The 25464-nt window shown below is 41.2% G+C and overlaps 1 protein-coding gene across 5 annotated transcripts in view; it reads left to right on the top strand.

Annotated features, from left to right (window-relative positions):
- The window catches only part of STXBP3 (syntaxin binding protein 3), a 53553-nt gene extending 45295 nt beyond the window's left edge, over nucleotides 1–8258 (top strand). For 4 of the 5 annotated variants that reach the window (XM_075833409.1, XM_075833410.1, XM_075833414.1 and 1 more), the window contains 3 exons: nucleotides 628–713; nucleotides 2867–3015; nucleotides 7137–8258. In XM_075833409.1, coding sequence (XP_075689524.1) covers nucleotides 628–713; nucleotides 2867–3015; nucleotides 7137–7234 — 333 coding nt within the window. In that variant the 3' untranslated portion in view covers nucleotides 7235–8258. Of the gene's footprint in view, nucleotides 1–627; nucleotides 714–2723; nucleotides 2810–2866; nucleotides 3016–7136 lie in introns of those variants that run through there. The other variant, XM_075833413.1, reaches the window with a different exon arrangement.
- Nucleotides 8259–25464: the final 17206 nt, after the last annotated feature.

Raw genomic sequence — 25464 nt, 5'->3', positions numbered from 1 at the left:
CTGTTCTCTGGCCTCCTTGGTGGTGGGATTGATATTTCGTATTTGGAGTTACCCCTACCTAGTATAGTTGTCCTGCTATCTATATCTCTTATGTACTTTTATGTTTATTGTAGTTGGAACTCTGCACTTCTGTTAGAGTTCCAAAACTACTGCATAGCCATGGCGTTAAATGATAGAACTTGCCACCACTAGAGGGAGCTTAGAAGCTTACTGAATACTGTTTTTACTTTGAGCTCAATAATAACACAGTATGCAGGAACCTGCTAACCTCTGCCTAGTAGTGAGAATTTTATTGTTTAACTCTTTGGAAATGCAGGGTATTTCGAGTGCTCTCACAAAACATAAACTGAGCTCCAACAGCGAAAAAGATAAATTAATGAATCCATCCTTACCGCATTGTAGACCAAAACAATGATATGGTGATAAAAGTTGACATTCACTTTGAGGGTGTTTCCTTTACCTTGTTATTTCTATGTTTACTTTCCTATTCATTATTGGAAGCACGCGAAGGGGTACATCAGATAAAATTGAGATAATGAGATAATGCTGTAACATTAAAAAATATATATATTCTTGCCCTACATTATGATGCTGCTTAACCTGTTTCGTTTACCTGAATTTTTTAAGGACAATATAGAAAATAAACTGGACTCCCGGGATTGGCCTTACTGTTCTGAGTGCCCTGCTGCATGGAATGTCTCTGGAGCTGTCAGGTAGGTCAAAGAATTTGCTATGACCATACAAGTGACGCTTAAGAAAACCTTTAATTTGAAGAAATATTTCCTCAATGATATTTGCTGATTTAGATAGGTAGAACTTGCATAATCGCAACCATACAGATTCCCCACACTGGTCTGAATCCTCAAATTTCCTACATCAGGAAGTTGCATGCTGACTAACACACTAAGGCTCTGTTCACACTGGGATCATTGCACCTGTTTGTTTTTTTAACCCGTTAGTGACCGCCCATAGTGTTTTTACGGTGGCCACTAACTGGCTTTATTCCGATGCAATAGCCTTTTTACGGCACTGCATCAGAATAAATAAACAGAGTAGGAAGCCCTTAAATCTCCCTGCTCTCAGCTACCAGAGGTAGCTGGGGGCATCCCTGCTCGAACGGGTGAGATCTATATTGGTATCGATCTCACCTGTCTAACCTCTCAGATGCGGCGCTCAATAGCAAGCACCGCATCTGAGTGGTTTTGGAGGGAGCGAGGGAGCTCCCTCTCATCCCACCGACACCGACGATAAGATCGCCGAGTGTCTTACTCCATCTGTCTCCGATGGCAGCCGGGGGCCTAATAAAGGCCCCCAGGTCTGCCTGTAGTGTATGCCTGCTAGGTCATGCCATTTACACGGACAGGCATAATACACTGCAATACAGAAGTATTGCAGCGTATTATAAATGCGATCGGATAATCGCATAGTGAAGTCCCCTAGTGGGACTAGTAAAAACGTTTAAAAAAAAAAAAACTTTCATAAAAAGTGTGGGGGGGGGGGGGGAGTGAAGAAAAAAATGAAAAACCCACTTTTCCCCATTAAAAACTGCTTTATTATTAACAAACAAAATAAAGTAAAAAAGTTACACATATTTGGTATCGCCACGTCCATATCGACCCCAACTATAAACTTATTACATAATTTAACCCGCACGATGAACGTCGTAAAAAATAAAATAACCATGCAAAAATTGCTGTTTTCTTTGAATCCAGCCTTAAAAAAATTGCATCTACTCCAAAATAGTACCGATAAAATCTACACGTCGTCCCGCAAAAAAAAAGCCCTCCTACAATTGCATCGGCGAAAAAATAAAAAAGTTATGGCTCTTCAAGTATGGAGACACAAAAACAAATCATTTTGGAAAAAATGTCACTGTGTAAAAGTAGTAAAAATACAAAAACTATACAAATTTGGTATCGTTGCAATCGCAACAACCCACTGAATAAAGTTGTTGTGTTATTTATGCCACATGGTAAATTTAGGACACCAAAAAGTGTGGCGAAATTGCAGGTTTTTCTCTATTTCCCTCCCCCCCCAAAAAAAAGTTAATAAAAGTTAATCAATAAATTCTATGTACCCCAAAATGGTGCTATTAAAAAATACTTGTCCCGCAAAAAACAAGACCTTATACAGCTATGTCGACGCAAAAATAAAAAAGTTATAGCTCTTTGAATAAGACGATGAAAAAACGTAAAAAAATGGCTTGGTCATTAAGGTCTAAAATAGGCTGGTCATTAAGGGGTTAAATTGCTTTTATTATCCTAAGTAGAAAAACATTAACACACATTACAAATATTACACATTCGAGAAATAACCAATGTGTACAGAAAGATAATTTTACCATACAACAAAACCATTTGCTCAATCTGAAAATTAATTATTTCAACCAACGTAATATCCATCCCCCACCAATCCCACCCTATCTAACCAAGCGAAGGAGAGGAAGAAAAAACAAACCATTTATGATCTCCATCTTTCATAGAGAAATATCAATCTACTATTTAGTGCCCCCTTCACCATTTTTCAAAATGTATCATATCCTCCTTTACTATTTTTTTCCTAATAGAACATTCCGGTATAGCCATCCATTTTCTTACAATACAATATTTTGCGATATAAAGTAAGGAACGAACATGCACCTGTTTTTACAGGATCCATGACTAATATGGCAGACGCTACTCCCATTGACTTATAATGGGTCTGTCCGTTTCCGTTTTTTACAGGATAGAATAGTGCGGTACGGTATGCTTTACAGGCTGTCAAAGCGCGTCAGAAATGAACAAGAAAGAACTAACACGAGTGGAAACTGAGCGTTACTGCAGTTGATGGCTTATTACTTAAATATTGATGTATACTTTGCTTTCAGTGCCCGTCAAAAGCACAATACAATGACCCGGGAAGACCGGAAAATAGTCTCCAAGCTGATTATTTTTGTAATCGGTGGGATCACATACTCTGAAATACGATGCGCTTATGAAGTGTCACAAGCCAACAAGTTTGTCCAGGTTATGATTGGTAAGTACTGCACATCTTATGTAAAGTTTTTGGGTTTTTTTTGCAGCCAGACCTCGCAGTCCACAGAAATAGTCCTGTGACTATCGCTTGATAAAATATCAAGTAGAAAGACATGAGATGAACAGACGTACACATGTTCTGACCACCACCACTACTGCAGTTGGAGCCCTATGCTTCAAGTGGCCAATATAATCTAGAGCCGTGTTTCTCACCTCCACTCCTCAGGTGCCCATAACAGACCATGTTTCAAGATTGGGCTACATACTGGCGTTTTGTATCATGGAAGCTGCAGTCTATAGGGATACGTTGAGTAAACGCAACTTTAGGATTTTCATGTTACTATTACGCAACAAATTTCTAAGATGGACATGGAGGAAAAACAAAAAGTGGCATGTAACTCAACAAAAAGTCAATCAAGACCCAGGCTTGTTTAAAAAAAAAAAACAAAGGGACATGTATAGCGCATCCTGGGGATATGTTATCCTATAGACTATATCCCATAGTCCAAAAATGTATGCCCCACGATCTATAGACACTGCAACGTGTAGTACTCCTGAGAGCGCCATTTTGGGTAGTTTTAATATACTGCATGTGCTAAAGACCAAATGATGACCATAATGGCCCCATCCGTGGAAGTCTGTAAGAAATAAGTCGTGTATGAGTGAAAGGGAGTAAAAATATGAGCAGTAATAGTAGTAAGAAATAATTGTCGAATTCCATGGTCCTTTTTTTTAAAAAACGCGCCTTTTATGTGAAATATTGTGAATAGTTTTTGATCAATTTTATTTAAAGGAAGAACAACAATTAAGGTAAAACTTTTGTACCGCCTGTACATAGTGGGGGATCATTTTTGGACTACGGGATGTAGTCTATAGAATAATATTATTAAATAAGGATCTCCCCAATACATTTCTTTCTTTCCGTAATTTCCTCCATTGATTTTGTTATCCTAGGGAAAATCCATACATGTATGATGGTGGCCGTCTGACCACTTAGAACTGCACTCATCGAGAGAACGGGGGTCCTGTGTCCCCCATTGCTGCCCTGAAGCCTGGCCAAAGTAAGGCCTTTTATTTAAGTTGCGCATGAGTGCAGCATTTCTCATAAGAATCTATGAGTCTTCAGGACTTAAATATGGATGGCCTAATAAAGGAACAATCCAGGTAAATCTGACTTATTGGGTTATGCCTAAGGCAGGCCTCAATGAGGCAGTGCATGTCAAGGGGATTGATTTAAAAAAAAATAGAGGTCATCCAATTCCCCTCTGGCCTTTCTCTATGCATAACATAGAGTATCGATCTGTTTTACCTGGAGTGTTTCTTTAAAGAATTCCTCAGTACATAAACTGTTCGGGTATGTTCACACGCGGCAAGTTTGTTGCAGAACGTTCTGTGATTAAAAATGTGTTCATACATCTGAATGGGGTTGATTCTGCAGCATGTGCATTGATTTCTGCAAAACTCATTTAGATAAATGGGACAGTCGCAGACATTTCTTTAACAAGTTTGCTGTATGGGAACACACAGTTAGGAATAATAGACCCCTAATGGGGCTATTCACATGACCGATTTTTTGACGGCCGGGAAATCCGGCCGTCAAAAAATAGGACATGCTCTATCTTCGCCCGGGCGCCCGGCTCCCATAGAAGTCTATGGGGCCGGGTATTACACGGCCATCACCGGAATGTGTTCCGAGTGATGGCCGGGTTTCCTGGCGCTTGCGCTCTATCTCCTCCTCCTCCTCATCACAGCGCAGAGTGCATGTGAGGAGGAGGAGTTGATGCCATTCGGAAGAATGGCATCGCTGTACACTGTGTGGCAGGGCGGGGTGTACAGCAGGTGGAGGGAGCGCTGCACTGGCTCCCTTCCCCTGCTTGTTTTAAAAGCACCCTGGCCCGGCGACACCTTCGATGGCGCCGCTAGCAGCTGCTGCGTCTGCTACTACTGTAGCGACGCCACTATAGCCGAGCGGGGAGGCATCTCCCCGCTCTGCTATGCGCTAGCCGCACTTTAGCTCCTTGAAGGAGCGGAATCCCCGTGTTTTCGGGGATTCCGCTCCTGGACAGAGCGCTTGATGTCTCTGTCCATATCTGGGGAGTGACATCAGGGGAAACTCCTGAAGCGGAATCCCCGAACACATGGGGATTCCCCTTCAGGAGTTGCTGCTGATGTCACTGTCCGGATCTGCCCGGCCCGGCACGGATGCAAAACTTAATGCAAACCGGCCGGGCAAAATGGCCGATTTTACCGGCCGAAACTCGGGCTCGGGAACGACCCGGTCGTGTGAATCCCGCCTTATTCAATTTTTTTTTTTTCCATAAATAGTGGTTTTATTTAGTAAAAGTGTAAAAAATAAATAAAAGTACACATATATGGTATTGTCGTGACCATTGCCCCCCAAAAAAGTCATAATAAAAATGAATCAATAAGTCCCATATACCCGCAAAAAATCACTACATTGACGGAAATACCAAAAAAATGACGGCTCTTGGAAAGCGACGATGCAAAAACAAATAATTTTAGTTCAAAAGTGTTTTTATTGTACAATGGTCGTAAAACATAAATAAAACCTCCACATATGTGGTATCGTCGTAATCGTACCGACCCATAGAATAAAGGTTATGTGTTATTTATGCCGCACAGTGAACAGCGTCAATTTAAAACGCTTAGAACAATGGTGGAATTTCAGGGTTTTTTTCTAATCCCCCCCCCCCCCCAAAAAGTGAATCAAAAAATTATATCTACCCTAAAATGGTGCCATTAAAAAGTACAACTAATCCCGCCAAAAACAAATCCTCATACAGCTATGTCAACGGAAAATTAAAAAGTTATCGCTCTTTGAATGCGACGATAGAAAAACGAAAAAAAAAATAGCCTGGTCATTATGGCCTAAAATAGGCTGCTCACTAAGGGGTTAAAGGTGTCCACTACCACCGGATAGGTCATCAGTATATGATCTGTGGGGGTCCGACAACCGGACCTCGCACTGATTAGCTGCTCTGGCTGCCTTCGGGCACCGGATGTCCATGCCGGAAGCAGATGGCTCCGGTCTCGGAATAGCGGCCGAGCTGCAGTACTGCTCCTATTCCAGTGAATAGGAGCAGCGTTGCTGTTCTGCAGCACGGCTGCTACGCAATGTACAGAGCCAACGGCTTCCAGCTCCGTACACTGCATATAGTGCAATGACATCCGGTAGTTTTTGCAAGTCATTATGTAATTACACACTTATAATATGGAACATTTCTTTACTCCAGTGTGAGTTCTCTACATTCGCGATAATCTAATCTACAGGATAATATTTTCATGATGTAAGTTACTAAATTTTCCTATGAAAATTGTCCCATGTGCCTGAGTGGTGGAAGTGACAGTGCTGTGGAATATGTTGACGATATATAAACAAGAAAAAAAGAAAGAGACTAAGGTGGAAGCTCAATCTGGAATCCGTTACTAGAATTGGCAATGGGGCGGCGGAGGGAGAAAGTTCTCTATTGCTTGCTGATACTTATGTAAGCCTTCTTATTGTGTATTGGAACAGATTGATCTTGGAGTTCAGCAGTAGAGTGAAAACACAATTTTAGTGTTCTTGTTAACGTGTGGCCAACATTTGTAAAACCCTTGTATATTCGCACATGACGTTCTTTTTTAACGAAGATTTGTGGATTTGTTAGGGTATGTGCACACGACCTCTTTTCAGACTAATGGAGGCGTTTTACGCCTCGAATTACGCCTGAAAAGACGGCTCCAATACGTCGGCAAACATCTAGCCATTGCTTGCAATGGGTCTTACGATGTTCTGTGCAGTCGAGCTGTCATTTTACGCGTCACTGTCAAGACGGCGTGTAAAATTACGGCCGCGTTGAAGTGCAGGACACATCTTGGGACGTAATTGGAGCCGTTCTTCATTGACTCCAATGTAGAACAGCTCCAATTACGTCCGTAAAAGACGCCGCGAAAAACGCGAGTACATACAATAACATATGAAATTCAGGAGCTGTTTTCTCCTGAAAACCGCTCCGTAATTTCAGACGTAATTGGCGTTGTCGTGTGCACATACCCATAGAGCTCAACTTTCTGCGTTTCCTTGACTCTCACAGCAGTTTTTTGTTTCTCGCTCCTCTTTAGGTTCAACTCACATTATAACTCCCAAGAAAATGCTGGATGATGTAAAGAATCTCACAAAACCTCACATCCCAAAAGAAGTTTTTACCATAATAGAATAAACTGTAACTGGCTTTTTTGCAGATCTTCTATTTTTACAGGATAACCTGTCCGCCCATTGAGTTCTACATGTGTAGAGATGTCAGGCCTCTCTGCAGCTACTTGTCCTCATCATTCAACAATTCTATCTATAAACCGGAAGTCTTGACAAAAAGGAAGTAACCTCAAAATACATTTTCCCTACAAAATAGCCCCTGATTCTCTCAACGTAGCACTGAAATATATCCTTGTACAGCTCAAGATAGTTTTTATTGCTTTGAGATTTGCCTATAATATATACTGTATATGTATCTACTCTGAGAATTATGGATATACTCTCTAATGCAATGTTTTACATCACTGACACATGATACATCTGAATAGATAAGTTTAATGAGCAGTTTTATTTTTACACTTGGCACAACCCTTCCCCCTAGTATCGTCCATTTCTGGGGGCACTACATCTTTATGCTTTGCTCCCTAGAACTCATCCTATGTGCACATCTGCTTCAGTGCTGGATCTGAGCACGGCGGACACCATACGTAGTTTTTATGGGAAAAATAGCTCTTCATGCAGTGCTATTTTTCCCTCAAATTTGATGGAATCAGCGATGGAGACGTGAACATAGCCATATACCAGGTGTCGGCAACCTTCGGCATTCCAGCTGTTGAGAAACTACAACTCCCACATGCACTGACAATCAAAGTCTTTAATAATTAAGCCAAAGGCTGTCAAGGCATGCTGGGAATTTTAGTTTCACAACAGTTTGAGTGCCGAAGGTCGCTGTGCCCTGCAATATATACCCTTATACCAGCCTTTTCATTTTTGGCATGTAGAAGACTTGTAATATAAGGTCAAGAGGGTGGATTCATTTTACTTTCAAGTCATTTTATGTCTAACATGGCACCGAAAAAGGGAACATGTTGCTGTGTGTTTAGTAAAGAAAATGTGGTTTACTAAAGATCTATATATATATATTTATATATATATAAATATATGTATTCAATATAAAATAAAAAATCTTTTAACTGTATAAGTCTATATTCCATGTTGGCGAGTACTTGATTACTGTTTTCTGAGTACTCTTAGGTTTTTCTACCAGGTTATCTACCGTTGTTTTCTATGTGGAGCAGACATTTCTCACAAAATCGTACTAAGGGGAAGCAGATGTTAAAAAAATTGATTGACAACGCAATATTATTAAGTTGATTATCATTATCAAGATATATAGTAGTAGTACTGGGAATATATTTTATTCAAGATATTTTGGTGTAAATATTATGAGGATGGGAAGCTAGGGCAAAGGAAGTAGAAAGTTAGTGCGGTGACATGATTCTGAAATGGGGCAACGTAAGGGTAAGTGGAAATGCCGCAAACTCGATCTGGGAAGTGGGGCTTACAAGTGAGTGGAGAGGCGAAGGACCTACTGTAGCTGGAAGATAAGGGAGCTCAGCTGCTGTGTGAAAACAGCGCGGTAACAGGCATGGGAGACATAGGTGAAAGACATGGTGCTGCATTAAAACGGTGCAGTAGCAGATGCGAGTGGACCTGCTGCTGAGTTGTAGAGACAGAAGGGGTAGCAGATATGGTGATATAGGGGAAAACGGCGCTGACGAGTTAGAGCTGTGCTGTTGAAGGCCAGGATTGCACACACAGCTTTGATGCAGTTTTGGGCTCCGTTTTCTTTCGTCAAAGCCAGGACTGGATCCAAAAAGAGGAAGATAAGGTACTGTATAAAGAAAATACGGTTGAATCTCCTTTCTTTTGTGTCCATTTCTGTGTTTGGCTAAAAAACTGCGTCAAAAACTGCATCAAAACTGCATGTGTTATACAGGCATAAAAAACAGCAAAGGAGCAGACACGGATGGAATAGGTGAAACCGTGCTCCTGGGTGGGAGGGGTGAAGAAGGGAGAGTAGTGGATCTGCTAGAGTGAAGGGTGAAAGGTGGACCTGGGCAAATAGGTAGCCGAGGGTAGGAAGTACTTGTAATGTACCGTGGAATGTAAACGCGTTAAGACTGCAGAACGATAGATTTAAAGATAAATACACAGTTGCAAGAAAAAGTAAGTGAACCCTTAATTACGAAGATAACAATCAGACCACATTTTAGAAGTCAAAATTAGATAAACACAATCTAACTAAATTAATAACACACAAACTCTTGTATTGATCATGCCTTTAATTGAGCACATTAAGTAGACATCCACAGTGCAGGGAGAAAAATTAAGTGAACCTCTGTGTTAAAGGGTAACTAAACGTCCGACAAAATTCTGACATGTCATAGTGACATGTCAGAAGTTTTAATTGGTAGGGGTCCGAGCACTGAGACCCCCACCAATCGCTAAAACGAGCTGTAGAAGTGCTAACGCTGAGCCGCTTCGCTTCTGTTTTAGCTTTTTCTGGAAAGCCAATGTAGCGGTGTACAGGCCCATAGACTTTCTATTGAGTCCGTACAACGCTACATTGATATCTGGAAAAAGGCGAACAGAAACTAAGCGTCTCATCGCTCACACGAGCACTTCTGCCTCTTCGTTTTAGCAATTGCTGGGGTCTCCGTGCTCTGACCCCCACCAATCAAAACGTCTGACATGTTACTATGACATGTCAGAAGTTTGTCAAAAGTTTAGTTACCCTGTAAGGAGATTAGATTGGAAGTATGGGTCTCACAGGTCCTTTCCCCATTAAATAAAGGCACACAAAGCATGGTCACTGACAAAACTGTTCCCAAGAAAGATTGGTTAGTGTGACCCATGCCTCAAGCCAAACCGCTTTCAGAAAGACCTAAGACGACCTGGGTGAATATCCTTTTTTATTTTTAATGTTCGGCTAGCTTGTTTTTTTAATATTTTTATATTTAAAAAAAAAATTATCAATTTTTTTTATGGCTAGTGATCGTTACATAAGTAAACAATTACACTGAGCGCTATAGCGAACTAACCTAAATAACGTCCCGAACAATTTATTGATTAATTAAAGAGGCTCTGTCACCACATTATAAGTGCCCTATCTTCTAGATAATGTGATCGGCGCTGTAATGTGGATTACAGCAGTGTTTTTTATTTAGAAAAACGATCAATTTTGACGGAGTTATGACCTATTTTAGATTTATGCTAATGACTTTCTTAATGCCCAACTGGGCGTGTTTTTACTTTTGACCAAGTGGGTGTTGTGGAGTGAAGTGTATGACTCTGACCAATCAGCATCATACACTTCTTTCCATTCATGTATTCAGTACATCGTGATCTTACTAGATCATGATGTGCAGTCACATACTCACACATTAACGTTACTGAAGTGTCTTGAGAGTTAATAGACATCGCTTCCAGCCAGGACGTGATGTCTATTCACAATCCCGACACTTCGGTAACGTTTGTGTGGGACTTAATGACAGCAAGCGTAATCTCACGAGATCCCGCTGTAAGCTGTCATATACAGCGTGATATACATCTGTGTTAGAACATGCTGTGCTATTGTTTCCGGTGAAACCCACGGTCAATGGGTTCTGTCCGCCAACGGTGGTGTCTGTGTTGCAATGAATCAGTTGCATCCGGCATTCTCTCATAGCTGTATGAGGGCATGTTTTCTACAGGACGAGTCGTAGTTTTCAATGGCACCATTTAATTTAATGCACCATATAATGACCTGAGAAACTGCAAAAAAAACAAACAACCTATTCTGGAGTGGAATGGAAAAAAGAGAATTTGGGTTTTGTTTTTATGGCATTTACCATGTGGTAAAAATGACATGTTACGTTTATTCTGCGTTTCAACATGAGGCTTTTTTTTTTCACGGACGCAAAAGTGCTGCAGACTGCGGCAACCTAACAAGCGGAGGCGAACGGAACAGACTTGAAACAAGTGAATTACCGTTTACATCAATAGTAATTCTAACGGAAGCGATTCTTTCCGTTTTTGGACTCTCGTTCATCTCTTCCTCTAACCAAAGAGAGCCGAACGGAGCTTAATGGTAGCGTAAAAGGAGCCTTAGATTTTGGTGGTAGGGTGACCAAAAAAAGGCAACTCTGTCTTTTTTTTTTTTTTTGCTTTGTTCGTTCACCTTGCGGGATAAATAATGTTATAATGTAATAGTTTGGACTTTTATGGGTGTGACAAAACAATTGTTTGTTAAATTTTTTTTATTTTTTAAATTAACTTTCAAGATTTTTTACTACTTCATACATTATTAAAAACTTTAATTGTGTTTTTTTACAGGTTTTTTTTCCTATTTTACCGAGCATTAACGTTTTCCAGCAAGACCTGCCATTTAGGAGATGCTCTGACCTAGTCATCAAGCCAACACAATTTGTCCCTTGTTAGTCACTTAGATCCTAAGGCAATGTTCACACCAGATTTTTCATGTGAAAAAATCCCACGTGGAATGGGCTGACACTTGGATTTCTGCAATGGTTTTGCATTGAAAACTGCTGCAACTGCACTTAGAATAGCTACATTTAATGGGACTAATCTGCTTGTGGCTACCCGATACCGTCTTTGGGCGGAATAAGCTGCGGAAACCGCGTCCAAAAAGTAACATGTCACATTTTTTTGTTACTTACCTTGGATCTTAAAGAGGCTCTGTCAACACATTATAAGTGCCCTGTCTCCTACATAAGGAGATGGGCGCTATAATGTAGGGGACAGCAGTGCTTTTTATTTAAAAAAACCAATCTATTTTCACCACGTTATTAGAGATTTTAGCTTTTATGCTAATGAGTTTCTCAATGGACAACTGGGCGTGTTTTACTATTGACCAAGTGGGCGTTGTACGGAAGTGTTTAGACAGTGAATAGTCTATTCATAATCCCGGCACTTTGTTAACGTTTCTGTGGTAGTTACAGCAGAGCAAGCGTAATCTCGAAGTGTCGGGATTGTGAATAGACATCCCGTGGAATGTCTATTCACTGTCTAAACACTTCAGTATCGTTAATGTGTTCGTATGAGACAGCACATAGTGATCTAAAAGGATCCCTATGTGCTGAGTAAATGAATGGAGAGGAGTGCATGACGCATACACTCCTCTGTACAACGCCCACTTGGTCAATAGTAAAACACGCCCAGTTGTCCATTGAGAAACTCATTAGCATAAAGCTAAAATCGCTAATAACGTGGTGAAAATAGATTGTTTTTTTAATAAAAAGCACTGCTGTCACCTACATTATAGCGCCCATCTCCTTATGTAGGAGGGCACTTATAATGTGGTGACAGAGCCTCTTTAAGCTCACTGGTAGTACGTGTTACAGCCAGTTGTGTATCTATAGGGGTCGCAGTGGCCCCCACTACATCAATGCACATTTTTCTATACTGCCTCGTCTGAGCGACTGATGAAGTGCGGTGAGGGAGAATTCCAATGAATGCTAAACTAAAGGGAAGTTCTCATTGGCAAAGTGTAGCTCCTGATTGAAAAGTATGGCAGCTGCAAAAGAAACAGTCGGAGTGGGAATCTGGACATCCAAGAAAAGGTTGCTGTGAGTATACAATTAACTCAAGTTTGCTGTGGTCTTTACTTTATATAACATCAAAAACAAGCACGAGCTGTGCTGTTTTTGATGTTGTTTTGTATAAAAATCACAGCAAACTGAACTTTCTTTAGTGGAGGGAGTTGGGTTGAAAGGGATTACATTAAATGTTAATGTAATTTTAAAATTAAAAAAATCCCACCTTTTCTATTTTAGGGTCTGTTCATATCAGCGTCACCCCTCTGTTCATGGGTTTTGTTAGACCTTTCTGTCAGAGGAACCCATGAACGGAAAGGCAAAAGGAAACCATTGATTCTGATTGCATTACTATTGATTTTAATGGTAACGCTTCCGTTGCAAATGATTTCCGTTTGATAACGTTCCGTAAGGTTTCAGTTTTTTCTGCGGAAACAATGACATAAAGGTCTAACGGAACCCATGAACGGAAGAGTGACGCTGATGTGAACACACCCTTATGATGTATTTACACGTGTGTGTGTTTTTGTGTTTTTACACGTGCAGGTTTTGCGACCTGTTTTTGCCGTTATCACAACATCGGGGCAAAAAAACCTAGCGGTTACAAAAGACCATGGTAAAATATTGGCTTATTTACACTGGCCTACCATAATGATTCTTTTAATTGACCAGTGTGAATGCTGGAAAATTGGAAAATATCAATTATAAAATTAATGTTTATCGTCGATCTCTACAGAATGTGTCATTGTAAAAGTTGTCTTTAGAAGAAGTTGACTGATGTCAGCAAAACGCGCGTCGGGACGAGCCCGGTCTTAGGTTAGGGACAATACCTATGGGGGAAAGTTCAGAATTCTGCATTGACTTGTGTTGGCATATTCGCAGGCAGCGATCGATTAGCGAGAGAGCAGCATTTCAGTGGCGGTGATGGATGCTGCTCTCACTGGACCATCGATGTGCATGTTATCTGTGCGAACTCACAGCTGAATATCGGCACATCCGCTCACAGCGTTTGTATAGCGCGTGAGCGGCAGGTCAGAACCCTGCTCTCGGACATAACCGTGGACTTGCCGTTTCAGTTATCTGTGCTACAGCCGGGCACTGAACAGTATACCTTCGGTGATTACTGAACGGTGGTCCTCGGTGCCGCTGTTATAACTCGGTGCTTTATTTTGCCAGATCTCCGCATGAAATAAGATTACCGGCAAAAAAATAAATGATTTAATGCCCACACATAAGAGAAACCAGAATAATACTGGGAGATGCAATTGTTTACCTAGAAGTTTCATTTACTGGCAACTGAGTAAAGGATTTGTTGCTCATACATAAGACCAACTAGACAACTACTGGGAGATGCAACTATTTTCTTAAAAGTAATTTAGAAATATACACAATGTATCACCCAGTGAGGGTCTGAACAATGCAGTCTGGCAAAAAACTCAGCACAAGAGCAATCGATTTGTCAGCAACAGATGTGGGGCCGTGCTCTAAAGGCACAACGCACCAATATCTCCACAGTGTCGCCTTTGGGTTCACCTCACTGCATAGATTCAGATCCGTGCAGCTATCTTTCGCTCTTTATTTCCATTTAACCGTTTTCCATTACAACACCAATGTAGTATAATATTAAACATGGTAAGATATTTATGTTGGATAAGAGATACAAAACACAGCGCCACATAGTGCAGATTACCAGGGGTAAAAAGGTACAAAATCCAGAAATCCAATTAGGTGCTCACCTAGGATCAGAGGACAACGAACGGTGGAGAGAATGGTTGCTGCTGCTGCCAGGACTCGGTGCCGGTATTCCAAGGAAAACCGCAAGAGATATACTGATATACAAATAAAAATGGAGTCTCCAAGGCGCTGCTGCACAGGGAAGGCAATGAGCATGAAGGATATGTAATAAAAGATAGTTTATTAAACAAGGCTACGCGTTTCAATGCCGCACCGGCATCTTCATCATGGCCTGATGAAGATGCCGGTGCGGCATTGAAACGCGCAGCCTTGTTTAATAAACTATCTTTTATTACATATCCTTCATGCTCATTGCCTTCCCTGTGCAGCAGCGCCTTGGAGACTCCATTTTTATTTGTATATCAGTATAAGATATTTATGTTGAATGGGATATGAAATTATAATAGGGTGTTCTAAATTAAGGGGCCGTTCACCCGATCCCTGCCACGTAACCTACACCTACTAAAGCCAGTTTTATTCAATTTGATCCTAACACTTCTTGTCCTTCTTTTTCCTTTCATTTCCCCTTTCCTCCCTTTTTGTTATAAAAGTTATCTTTATCGTCGGCACTACCTGTAAATGCACTTGTAGGGATAATTCCATATACTATAGGGATTGATCCTCGTGAACTACTTTGAAACCACCTGCGAACGATCAGTGGTTTGAAAAGGTCATCCCATATGTAGAGGCCTTCTGTGTGCAGGGGAGGGCCAAGCTGAACTTCCTGAGTCAGGCCACATGAGTCTATAGCTGAATCTATGGCTTTGGTGATCCATTGTCCGGTTTGGAAGGAGAAACTGCAGCCAGACACCGTTTTCGAAAACCGTTTCTCAGGGTTGAGCCTGCGTTTTCTCAACCTAACAAGGGAGGACAACCACTTTTTGGTCTTATCTGAATCTTTACTTGTATTATTGAGCTTAACAATTCTGCACTATATAGCGCCGTGTTTTTTTTTTTTGTTTTTAGAAAAAAAACTTTTAGTTCTTACTGTTGTAGCAAGGCTTTTTCTATTGTAGTTTTTCTGCAAGGAAAATTTTTATAAAGCCCGTTCATGCAAACCTGGATTCAGTCAGTGCAATTTATCTTGAGCACAGGAGAACACGGGCGCTGTCTGAGCTGAAAATTACATTGGTGCTAGTCCAGCATCTATGTGTTCGGGCCACAATAATTATATTGTTTTAATGACCTGCATTTCTGATATTCTAAGGGTCCATTCACACGTTGTGGTGCGGTTAGAACTGCATCGAAAAAACGCATCGGAAAACCGCATACATTTTTACCGCGATTTGGTTAGTTTCTCATTTCAGTCGCATTTTTTGCTGCAACCGCATAGAAAAATACATCAAATCGCGATAAAAATGAATGCAGTTTTCAGATCCAGTTTTTCAATGCGGTCCTATCCGTACCTCAAATGCAACATGTGAATGGACCCTAAGAGTAGGTTCGCATGGCATATGTTTGAGGCAGAAATATACGAGGCTGATTTAAATAGAAAACAGCTTTTGAGTCCAGGCGTGTTTGGAGCTGATTTTCAACGTGTTTTTTGTAAGCATGTTTTGAAGCATTTTTGCAGTGTATTTTGAAGTGTATTCGAAAATCTGACTCAAAAACACCTCAAGAAGCAACATGTCACTTCTTTTTTACAAGACGTTTATGTAATTCAGCAGCGGAAAATACACCTCATATGAACTACACAGTGTATTTCCCATTGAAATCAATGGGAAACTGTTTACAGGCGTATTTTTAAGTGTATTTTGGCGCGAAATACACTGGAAAATAAGCCGTGTGAACAGTGCCTTACTAGTCGAATTTACTCTGAAGATCAAAACCAGTAAAACATTATAGAGGCTCTCCTCTTACTTTACATACTCTTTAGAGCAGCCAGTAGTGGTTTAGCCACCAGCCACCAGACACAGAGCAGCAATTTTGTATAGAACTACTGTACTGTTCCAAAACAATTTATTACTAGAAATTATTCACAAACAAGTTAGCCTAAAAATGTAATATATATTGCAAATTGAGTTGTGTTGCAGTTTGTACAGCGATTCTGCTGCGGAATCACAGTAAAAGCCGCAGAAAGCCTGCAGGTGCACATAAATGCTTCATACTGTGGGGTTGACTACAGATCTTGCTGTTTTCTTTTTGAATGGTATGTCGATATGTGTTTCACATATTACCTTTAATAAAAACAATTGAAACAAAAAGATGCAGTACTCCCCTATCCTTTCCGTAGGTGATTCAGAGCTGAAGTTCCGCTGGCCCTCCCGATGATTGTTTACATGCAGGCAGTATGTGACTGATCTGATTGGCTGCAGTGGTCAAATGCTTCCTTCATGTAAACAATCACAAGGAGATCAACTGGAGCCTTAGTGAGTACTTGTTTTTTTTAATGCAGGTAAGTTGCAGCCATTACTAAAAAAAAAAATGGGAACCAGATAACCTCTTTAAACTTTGCCACTACTGGGTTCCTCCCTAGATGCAGGTCCATCCTATTCAAATATTCTTGCGGGGAGGTTCCTGCCATCCACCTGCCAATCACAGGCTGTCCCTCATGGGGAGGCTCCTGCTGCTTTCACAGTGATCCATGCAGGGAGGCTCCCATGGCCGGCCTTAGGGGTGTGCGAGCGCACAGGGCGCTGCCTCCTCCAAGCATGTAGGGGGCGCCTTTGGGCTTTGCATCTACTCTGTGCTCTGTTATTAGTTACACAAACGGAGTAAATAAGAGCAGAGGAGGAAGCTCCTGCACGAAGCCTGTGTTCCTGTCAGCATGGAGAGATAGTGTGTGTGTGTGTGTGTGTGTGTGTGTGTGTGTGTGTGTGTATATATACAGTATGTGTCTCTGTGTATACAGTATGTCTTTGTGTGTGTCTCTGTGTGTATACAGTATGTGTCTGTTTGTATGTGTATATGTTACAGCGTGTGTGTGTGTAGTGGGTATACAGTATGTGTCTCTGTATGTGAATATATGTTAAAATGTGTGTGTTTGTCTCTGCATGTGTTTTTGTCTCTTTTGTAAAAGTGTGTGTTCAGTATTAAAGTAGCACAGAAAAAAAAGATCTGTGCTGCCCCCTATATAACCTGCTGCCCCCTATATAACCTGCTGCCCCTTATATACACTGCTGCCCCTTATATACTCTGCTGCCCCTTATATACTCTGCTGCCCCTTATATACTCTGCTGCCCCTTATATACTCTGCTGCCCCTTATATACTCTGCTGCCCCTATATACCCTGCGGCCTCCTATATACCCTGCGGCCTCCTATATACCCTGCGGCCTCCTATATACCCTGCGGCCTCCTATATACCCTGCGGCCTCCTATATACCCTGCGGCCTCCTATATACCCTGCTGCCCCTTATATACACTGCTACCTATATATATATATATGCGTGTGTGTGTGTTTTATATGCGTCTGAGGGAATAGTTATCATCTACGACATTATTTGTACTCAGAGTTATCACTGTTATCTGTGGTGTTACATAGGACTGCATGTAACATCTACTACATTATCTGTACTCAGAGAGTTATCACTGTGTTATCTGTGGTGGTACATAGGACTGCACATGAAATCTACGACATTATCTGTACTGGGTATATATGTGCCTGTGTGGGTATATATGGGTCTGTTTGTGAATGTGTCTTTGTGCTTGTATATATGTGCCTTTTATGTATTTGTATATGCTCCAGTCTGTGTATTTATCTGCCGGTATGTGTATATGTGTCTGTACGTCTATATATTTACCTGTATGTATATATTCCAGATGTGTGTATGTATATTTATTTGCCTGTATGTCTAAATATCTGTTTTTACGTATGTACAGTATATATGTTCCAGCGTGTCTATATATGTGGTTAATTTTTGGTTGGTGTAGGGGGCGGCAATAGAGAGTCCCGCACAGGGCGCCATCCAACCTAAGGCCGGCCCTTGAGGCTCCTGCCTGTTGATGCTCCAAGGGTTTCCTGTGCCAGCAGCACTACACAGCAGTGCTTGTGCCACACTAGGACTTCAGTAGCATCACTCCTTACAAATGCGCTGTAGGCAGCATCAGCCGCCTTTTAGAACCAAGCGCTACCTCTAGCGTGAGGCATGCAGCTTGTTATGTCTCCACCGCTGTTATGGTGCAGCAAAATGGGACTGGGACAGTAGCCACCATTGCTTAAACCAGAACCAAATTTACATTATAATAAATGATGCATTTAGTTTTCCACAGCATATCTTCCGCCGGCACCTTCAAATCCTGGGGAGAAAAGAACCCATTTAAAAGTACCACATTCTGGCACAATACATTAGTGACTTTGCAAAATATATTCAACACAAAAGAATAGAACAAGGGAAATTTTTTTTTGTTTTCCCAATAAAATGTTTTATTAAACATTTTTGATGAAAAAGAACAACTTGCGAGACCTCCAACATCAAGCCCCCACAAGGCAATATAACAGAACAACAAGCAACTGCAGGGTTACAGTACAGTATTATATAAGCAGAAATATACACAAGCAGAAATGTATGTTTTAAAATAAATTTACAACATTACACATGCATAGCCATGTACAGGAATATAGAAATAGACAGATTATACAATTTATGCAAAATACAGGCACTTTAGGTTGAGGATGAGAGGAAAGGGTCCGACAGGCAGGGCCAGAATGTATGAACGACGCCCATGATGGCCAACGTAGGACAAAGTTATCTATAGTGTGAGATCTGATGGCCCAAGGTCCTTCCAGTCTGTATGCAAGATTAATTTGATTTATTAATTCCGCCTCTGAGAATACGTCTGCGCACTTCCATTTTCGAGCTATCATCAGTCTCAAAGCCAAAATTATGTGACATAACACAGTCCTACTATAACGTGGGACAGTTTAAATTTTTAGGAAGTGTAGTGCCATCCCAGGGTTTGGAGGGATGTGTAAGTTCAGAACTTGTGCGGCCAGACTGAAGGCGATACACCAAAGTTTTTGAACTAAATAATATTCCCACCATGTATGTAGATACGTTCCTCTCATCAAGCAGCCTCCCCAGCAAATATCTGAGGAGGAAGAAGATATTTTAGAGAGACGGGCAGGGGTAAGGTACTAGCTGAAAATAATTTTTTGTGACATTCTCCAATGAATAGAACTCTTGGACACCATCTTAACATAGGCCATAGCCTTAAATCATGACTGAATTGTAATTCCCACTTGACCATGTATGACAGTTTAAGAGCGGGAACATAAGCAATGAATAGATTATAAAGTAGGGCTATACGTCTTGCTTTGGGGAGCTTATTGTTGAAATATAACAATGCCTGTCTTGCAAATAGTGGGCTGGAAACGTCTAAGGAAGAAAGCACATGTCTGATGTACAAGAATTTATAGAGGTCCGAACAGGGGGATATCATATGTGGCAGATAAATCACCAAATGAACGCAAGTAAGAGTTTTGGAAGAGACACTGAATGTTCCCAATACCAGCAACCTCCCAGAAGTCTATATTAATATTGTCAATAAGTGATTATAAAAACCTCAGAGTCAGATCCCCCAAGTTCACACACACTCATTAAAGGGTGATTGGCGTAGGAAATATTTCCAAGCGGTCAGCAAAGCTTTTAGATCTAGCAGGGGGACTAAAGGGGTACGAGCTGGGGAGGTAAGATTCAGAGCAGAGATAAGGGGCGCACCAAGAGCACAATGTTCAATTCCCACCCATTACTTATCACTAGACGAAGTCCACCAGTATCTAAGTTGATCGAGAATAACAGACATATAATATTTATATGTCAGGGACCCCCATCCCACCAACTTGCCATGATCTAACCATGGTGGAAATGCGAAACCTAGGTTTCTTCCTGCTCCAGATAAAGAACAGTAGTGTTTTCTGTAATTTAGGAAGAAAGGCAGAATGTAGGGGAATAGTCACCGTATGGAAAGCATAAGATTATTGGCAATATCAACATTTAAATGATCACTATCTTCCCAGCCCACGATACCGTAGAGCCTGCGAACTTATCGAGCATGTGTGATACTCTCGTGTGAAGAGGAGAGTGGTTCAGAGAGAACAACAATGCACTAGGGAAGGTGAGTTCAATTCCCAGATAATGGATACTATCAATATTCCATACGTAAGGAACGCCGGTCTTTAGAAGTGTCTGCGTAGAGAATTTAATACCCATACTCAGAACCTGGGATTTAGACTGATTGATTTTAAAATACGAGACCTCTCCAAACCGTTTAAGTAAGACACCGACCTCAAGTGAAGTTAAAGGGTCCGTAATTGCAAGCAGCACATCATCCGCATATAGCCCTATTTTTATGCTGAACACGGCCCACCTGAATACCGTGAATATCTGGGTTTGCCCTAATGGAAGCGGCCAGAGGTTCCATCATAAGAGCAAAGATTATGGGAGATAACAGGCATCCCTGGCGCGTGCCATTGCTAATTGGGAAAGGATTTCAGAGGACAATGCCCTAGCCGACGGGGACGAATACAAGGCTATTATTGTGGACTTAGAGAGGCTCTGTCACCACATTATAAGTGCCTATCTCCTACATCATGTGATGTAGATAACAACAGTGGTTTTTATTTTGAAAAACTATAATTTTTGAGCAAGTTATGAGCAATTTTAGATTTATGCTAATTAGTTTCTTAATAGACAACTGGGCGTTTTTTACCTTTTTACCAAGTGGGTTTTGTAAAGAGAAGTGTACGATGCTGACCAATCAGTGACCAATCAGCGTTATACACTTCTCTCCATTCATGTCCATTTGTACTCCGCACAGAATGATCTCGCGAGATCACGCTGTGCCGTCACATACACCCACATTAACTTTACTGAAGTGTCTTGAGAGTGAATACACATTGACTATAGCCAGGATGCGATGTCTATTCACACTCCCGACACTTCGGTAAAGTTTGTGTGGGACATAATCACAGCACAGCATGATCTCGCGAGTGTTGCTGGATTCTATTTTTGTGTATATATATATATATATATATATATATATATATGAACTGTCACAATCTGTGGGTATGTGGATCCGCTGGGCCGTACCAAAGTAGTGGGATAGCAGCTGGCCAGTGTACCAAGTCAATGTATATATACTCCAAGAACAAGGGTACCTGTTGTAGTTCAGACAGTAGCAACGGCTAGGCTCAGATGGGTCCTTGGCAGCAGACTCCAGGCGTGGTGTAACACAGCAGGCGTGACCGGTGGCACAACATGACTCCAACTTTCTAAGGCACAGGAACAAGGTAGCACAGGATACAGGTAGCAGGTACGGGAACACTGGGAACAGGATGACACTAAGGGACCATTTGCAAGACTAACACGGGTAAACACAACGCTCAGGCAAGGAGTAAAGGGGCAGGGCCCTTCTTATGTCCAGGGTTATCATGGGCTAATTGATGATTATTTTCATGTGCGCACGGGACACAGCACAACGGATCGGAAGTGAGCACTGGTGTCTCCTAGTGAGGAGATGCTGGCCAGCGCTCACAGATCCATGGCTGTCGGGGTGGGTAATCCTGAAGGTCCGTGGCCGTGGATGCTACATGAACCATATACTTTCTGTAGATCTTTCCTTAGGGGTTTTTGTAAGCCAATCTTTACTGTTTTGATAAACTCACACTTCATTATGTATCGTCCCATTTCATGCCATTTCCTTAGATGTTGTTTATTTGTGTTGTATCTAAAGACAGTATCCGCTATTGTCACATCCATTTAAATTTGAGTAACTTCTTGTAAGAACTTCTGTAACATAATCAGCTGGTATTGTACGGAAACAGTAAAGATGTTATGTATTCATTCTTCATGTTCAGCTCAGGTCTATAACTTTCAGAAATTGTTTTTTGTTACCTTTCAAAGGATTTTTATCAGTCGCAGGGTGGGGTGAATGGACAGCTAGTTTTCTCAGATATTTGTATGCTGCATAGTTATGTAGGTAATTTTTTTATGATGCCTCATATTGTTGAATAAGTTATGTTGACGGTAGAACTACTATTACTATGCCTTCTCTCCATTTAGGCCTTATGCACTGGTCTATATTACGGATCTGTGTTGTATGAATACATAATACAGCACCCAAAGAAATTTATGAGTCTATACTGTGACTCCAATTTCATAGGTATATAGAGGTTTTTCGACAAAGTCATATGAAATCTGAGAAAACAAATCATGGCATGTTCCATCGCGTGCCGCATTCCTCCCTAAATAATAAAAGATTTGCTTCTAAGGGAAAATATGGTGCTGCACAAATGCACCATATGGCAGCACATGGAGCACCTATGGGCAGTAAAACCACATTCATGAATTCTTACCGTGGAAGTTTCTCAGCCTCATGTTGGCTGAACACTATCTACCTGAACACTTTTAAATTGTCTTTTTCTGGTGTGGAAATTGTCGGCAGGGCAATATTATAGGTAGGGCACTAAGGGTACGTACCATGAAGCTTCCACCACCTAGTGGTCCTGGGGGGGCCTTCACCAAGGGCCGGTTCTGTATAGCTCATATCCATCTCACTCTTTCTTAAGCCGCATACTCCCTACTCAAACAAATTATACCAAGGTACCTACAAGGCTATGATCAAACACATATTAAATGCGCACTACGAGGACAGGGCACGAACCCCCTAGAGACATACACATGTACCACAGGATGAGAACTTAGGATCTATCAATCTATCATATAATTTTCTACCTACGTACACTGGTGGTCATCAATATGGCCACTGCGTAAAAGATATTGGCGCTATGTAAATAAAGATTGTTTATATAGTGTACACACTACTCTGAGAATTTTCTGGTGGCTGTTCGGTGATCTTGTCCAGCCAAGAGGTGGAGATGCAAATGTGTAACTTTCTCTTTGAAATCTAAGGGAGTCACTGGCTCGGCTACTCCCATAACTTCACATCTCCTATATGTGGCAGGTGGTGTGGGTTCCAGAGGTGGGATAGGGGTCCCTATTAAAAAAAATTCCAACCTTAACTCCGCTTAATCTTCTGTATTGTATGGTTTCTAGGATACATATATCCTACTATATATACTGTGTATGTATATATATATATATATATATATATATATACAGTGAAGGAAATAAGTATTTGATCCCTTGCTGATTTTGTAAGTTTGCCCACTGTCAAAGACATGAACAGTCTAGAATTTTTAGGCTAGGTTAATTTTACCAGTGAGAGATAGATTATATAAAAATTAAAAATAAATAAAATCACATTGTCAAAATTATATTTATTTGCATTGTGCACAGAGAAATAAGTATTTGATCCCTTTGGCAAACAAGACTTAATACTTGGTGGCAAAACCCTTGTTGGCAAGCACATCAGTCAGAAGTTTTTTGTAGTTGATGATGAGGTTTGCACACATGTTAGATGGAATTTTGGCCCAATCCTCTTTGCAGATCATCTGTAAATCATTAAGATTTCGAGGCTGTCGCTTGGCAACTCGGATCTTCAGCTCCCTCCATAAGTTTTCGATGGGATTAAGGTCTGGAGACTGGCTAGGCCACTCCATGACCTTAATGTGCTTCTTATTGAGCCACTCATTTGTTGCCTTGGCTGTATGTTTCGGGTCATTGTCGTGCTGGAAGACCCAGCCACGAGACATTTTTAATGTCCTGGTGGAGGGAAGGAGATTGTCACTCAGGATTTGACGGTACATGGCTCCATCCATTCTCCCATTGATGCGGTGAAGTAGTCCTGTGCCCTTAGCAGAGAAACACCCCCAAAACATAATGTTTCCACCTCCATTCTTGACAGTGGGGACGGTGTTCTTTGGGTCATAGGCAGCATTTCTCTTCCTCCAAAAACGACGAGTTGAGTTAATGCCAAAGAGCTCAATTTTAGTCTCATCTGACCACAGCACCTTCTCCCAATCACTCTCAGAATCATCCAGATGTTCATTTGCAAACTTAGACGGGCCTGTACATGTGCCTTCTTGAGCAGGGGGACCTTGCGGGCACTGCAGGATTTTAATCCATTACGGCGTAATGTGCTACCAATGGTTTTCTTGGTGACTGTGGTCCCAGCTGCCTTGAGATCATTAACAAGTCCCCCCCCCCCCCCCCCCGTGTAGTTTTCGGCTGAGCTCTCACCTTCCTCAGGATCAAGGATACCCCACGAGGTGAGATTTTGCATGGAGCCCCAGATCGATGTCGATTGACAGTCATTTTGTATGTCTTCCATTTTCTTACTATTGCACCAACAGTTGTCTCCTTCTCACCCAGCGTCTTACTTATGGTTTTGTAGCCCATTCCAGCCTTGTGCAGGTCTATGATCTTGTCCCTGACATCATTAGAAAGCTCTTTGGTCTAGCCCATCTTGTTGAGGTTAGAGTCAGACTGATTCATTGAGTCTGTGGACAGGAGTCTTTTATACAGGTGACCATGTAAGACAGCTGTCTTTAATGCAGGCACCAAGTTGATTTGGAGCGTGTAACTGGTCTGGATGAGGCTGAACTCTTAATGGTTGGTAGGGGATCAAATACTTATTTCTCTGTGCACAATGCAAATAAATATATATAATTTTGACTATGTGATTTTCTGTTTTTTTTTTTAAATATAATCTATCTCTCACTGGTAAAATTAACCTAGCCTAAAAATTCTAGACTGTTCATGTCTTTGACAGTGGGCAAACTTACAAAATCAGCAAGGGATCAAATACTTATTTCCTTCACTGTATATATATACATATACATACACACACACACACACACCGAATGGCCACATTATTAGAGACACCTGCCCTTAAAGATTGGAGCTTCCCTATATTAAAATTAGACACGTGACCCCAGAGTGCACAGTAAATCAAGTGAGCAAGTTTTTCGTGAATCAGTTTGTGTGAATCCACGTTAGATGGGAAAATCGAGCATTCTGAGAGACTTTGAACTACATATGGTCATCGGTGCTAGACTAGCTGGGGCCAGTTTTTTTTAAAAAAATTACATTCTTGTGGGGTTTTTTCTTGCAACAGTGAGTAAAATGGGAATGGTGAGATTGAAGAAAATCATCAAGCAAAAGGGTAAACTGTGGACATGTGTGAAAGTGATTAAAATAATGTTTAAATGATTTCATTTTGTGCATGGAGTCTCCATTTTGTTTC

Source organism: Rhinoderma darwinii, chromosome 7 (genome assembly GCF_050947455.1).
Source record: "Rhinoderma darwinii isolate aRhiDar2 chromosome 7, aRhiDar2.hap1, whole genome shotgun sequence".
Taxonomy (NCBI): domain Eukaryota; kingdom Metazoa; phylum Chordata; class Amphibia; order Anura; family Rhinodermatidae; genus Rhinoderma; species Rhinoderma darwinii.
This window is presented reverse-complemented; position numbering and strand designations above follow the sequence as displayed.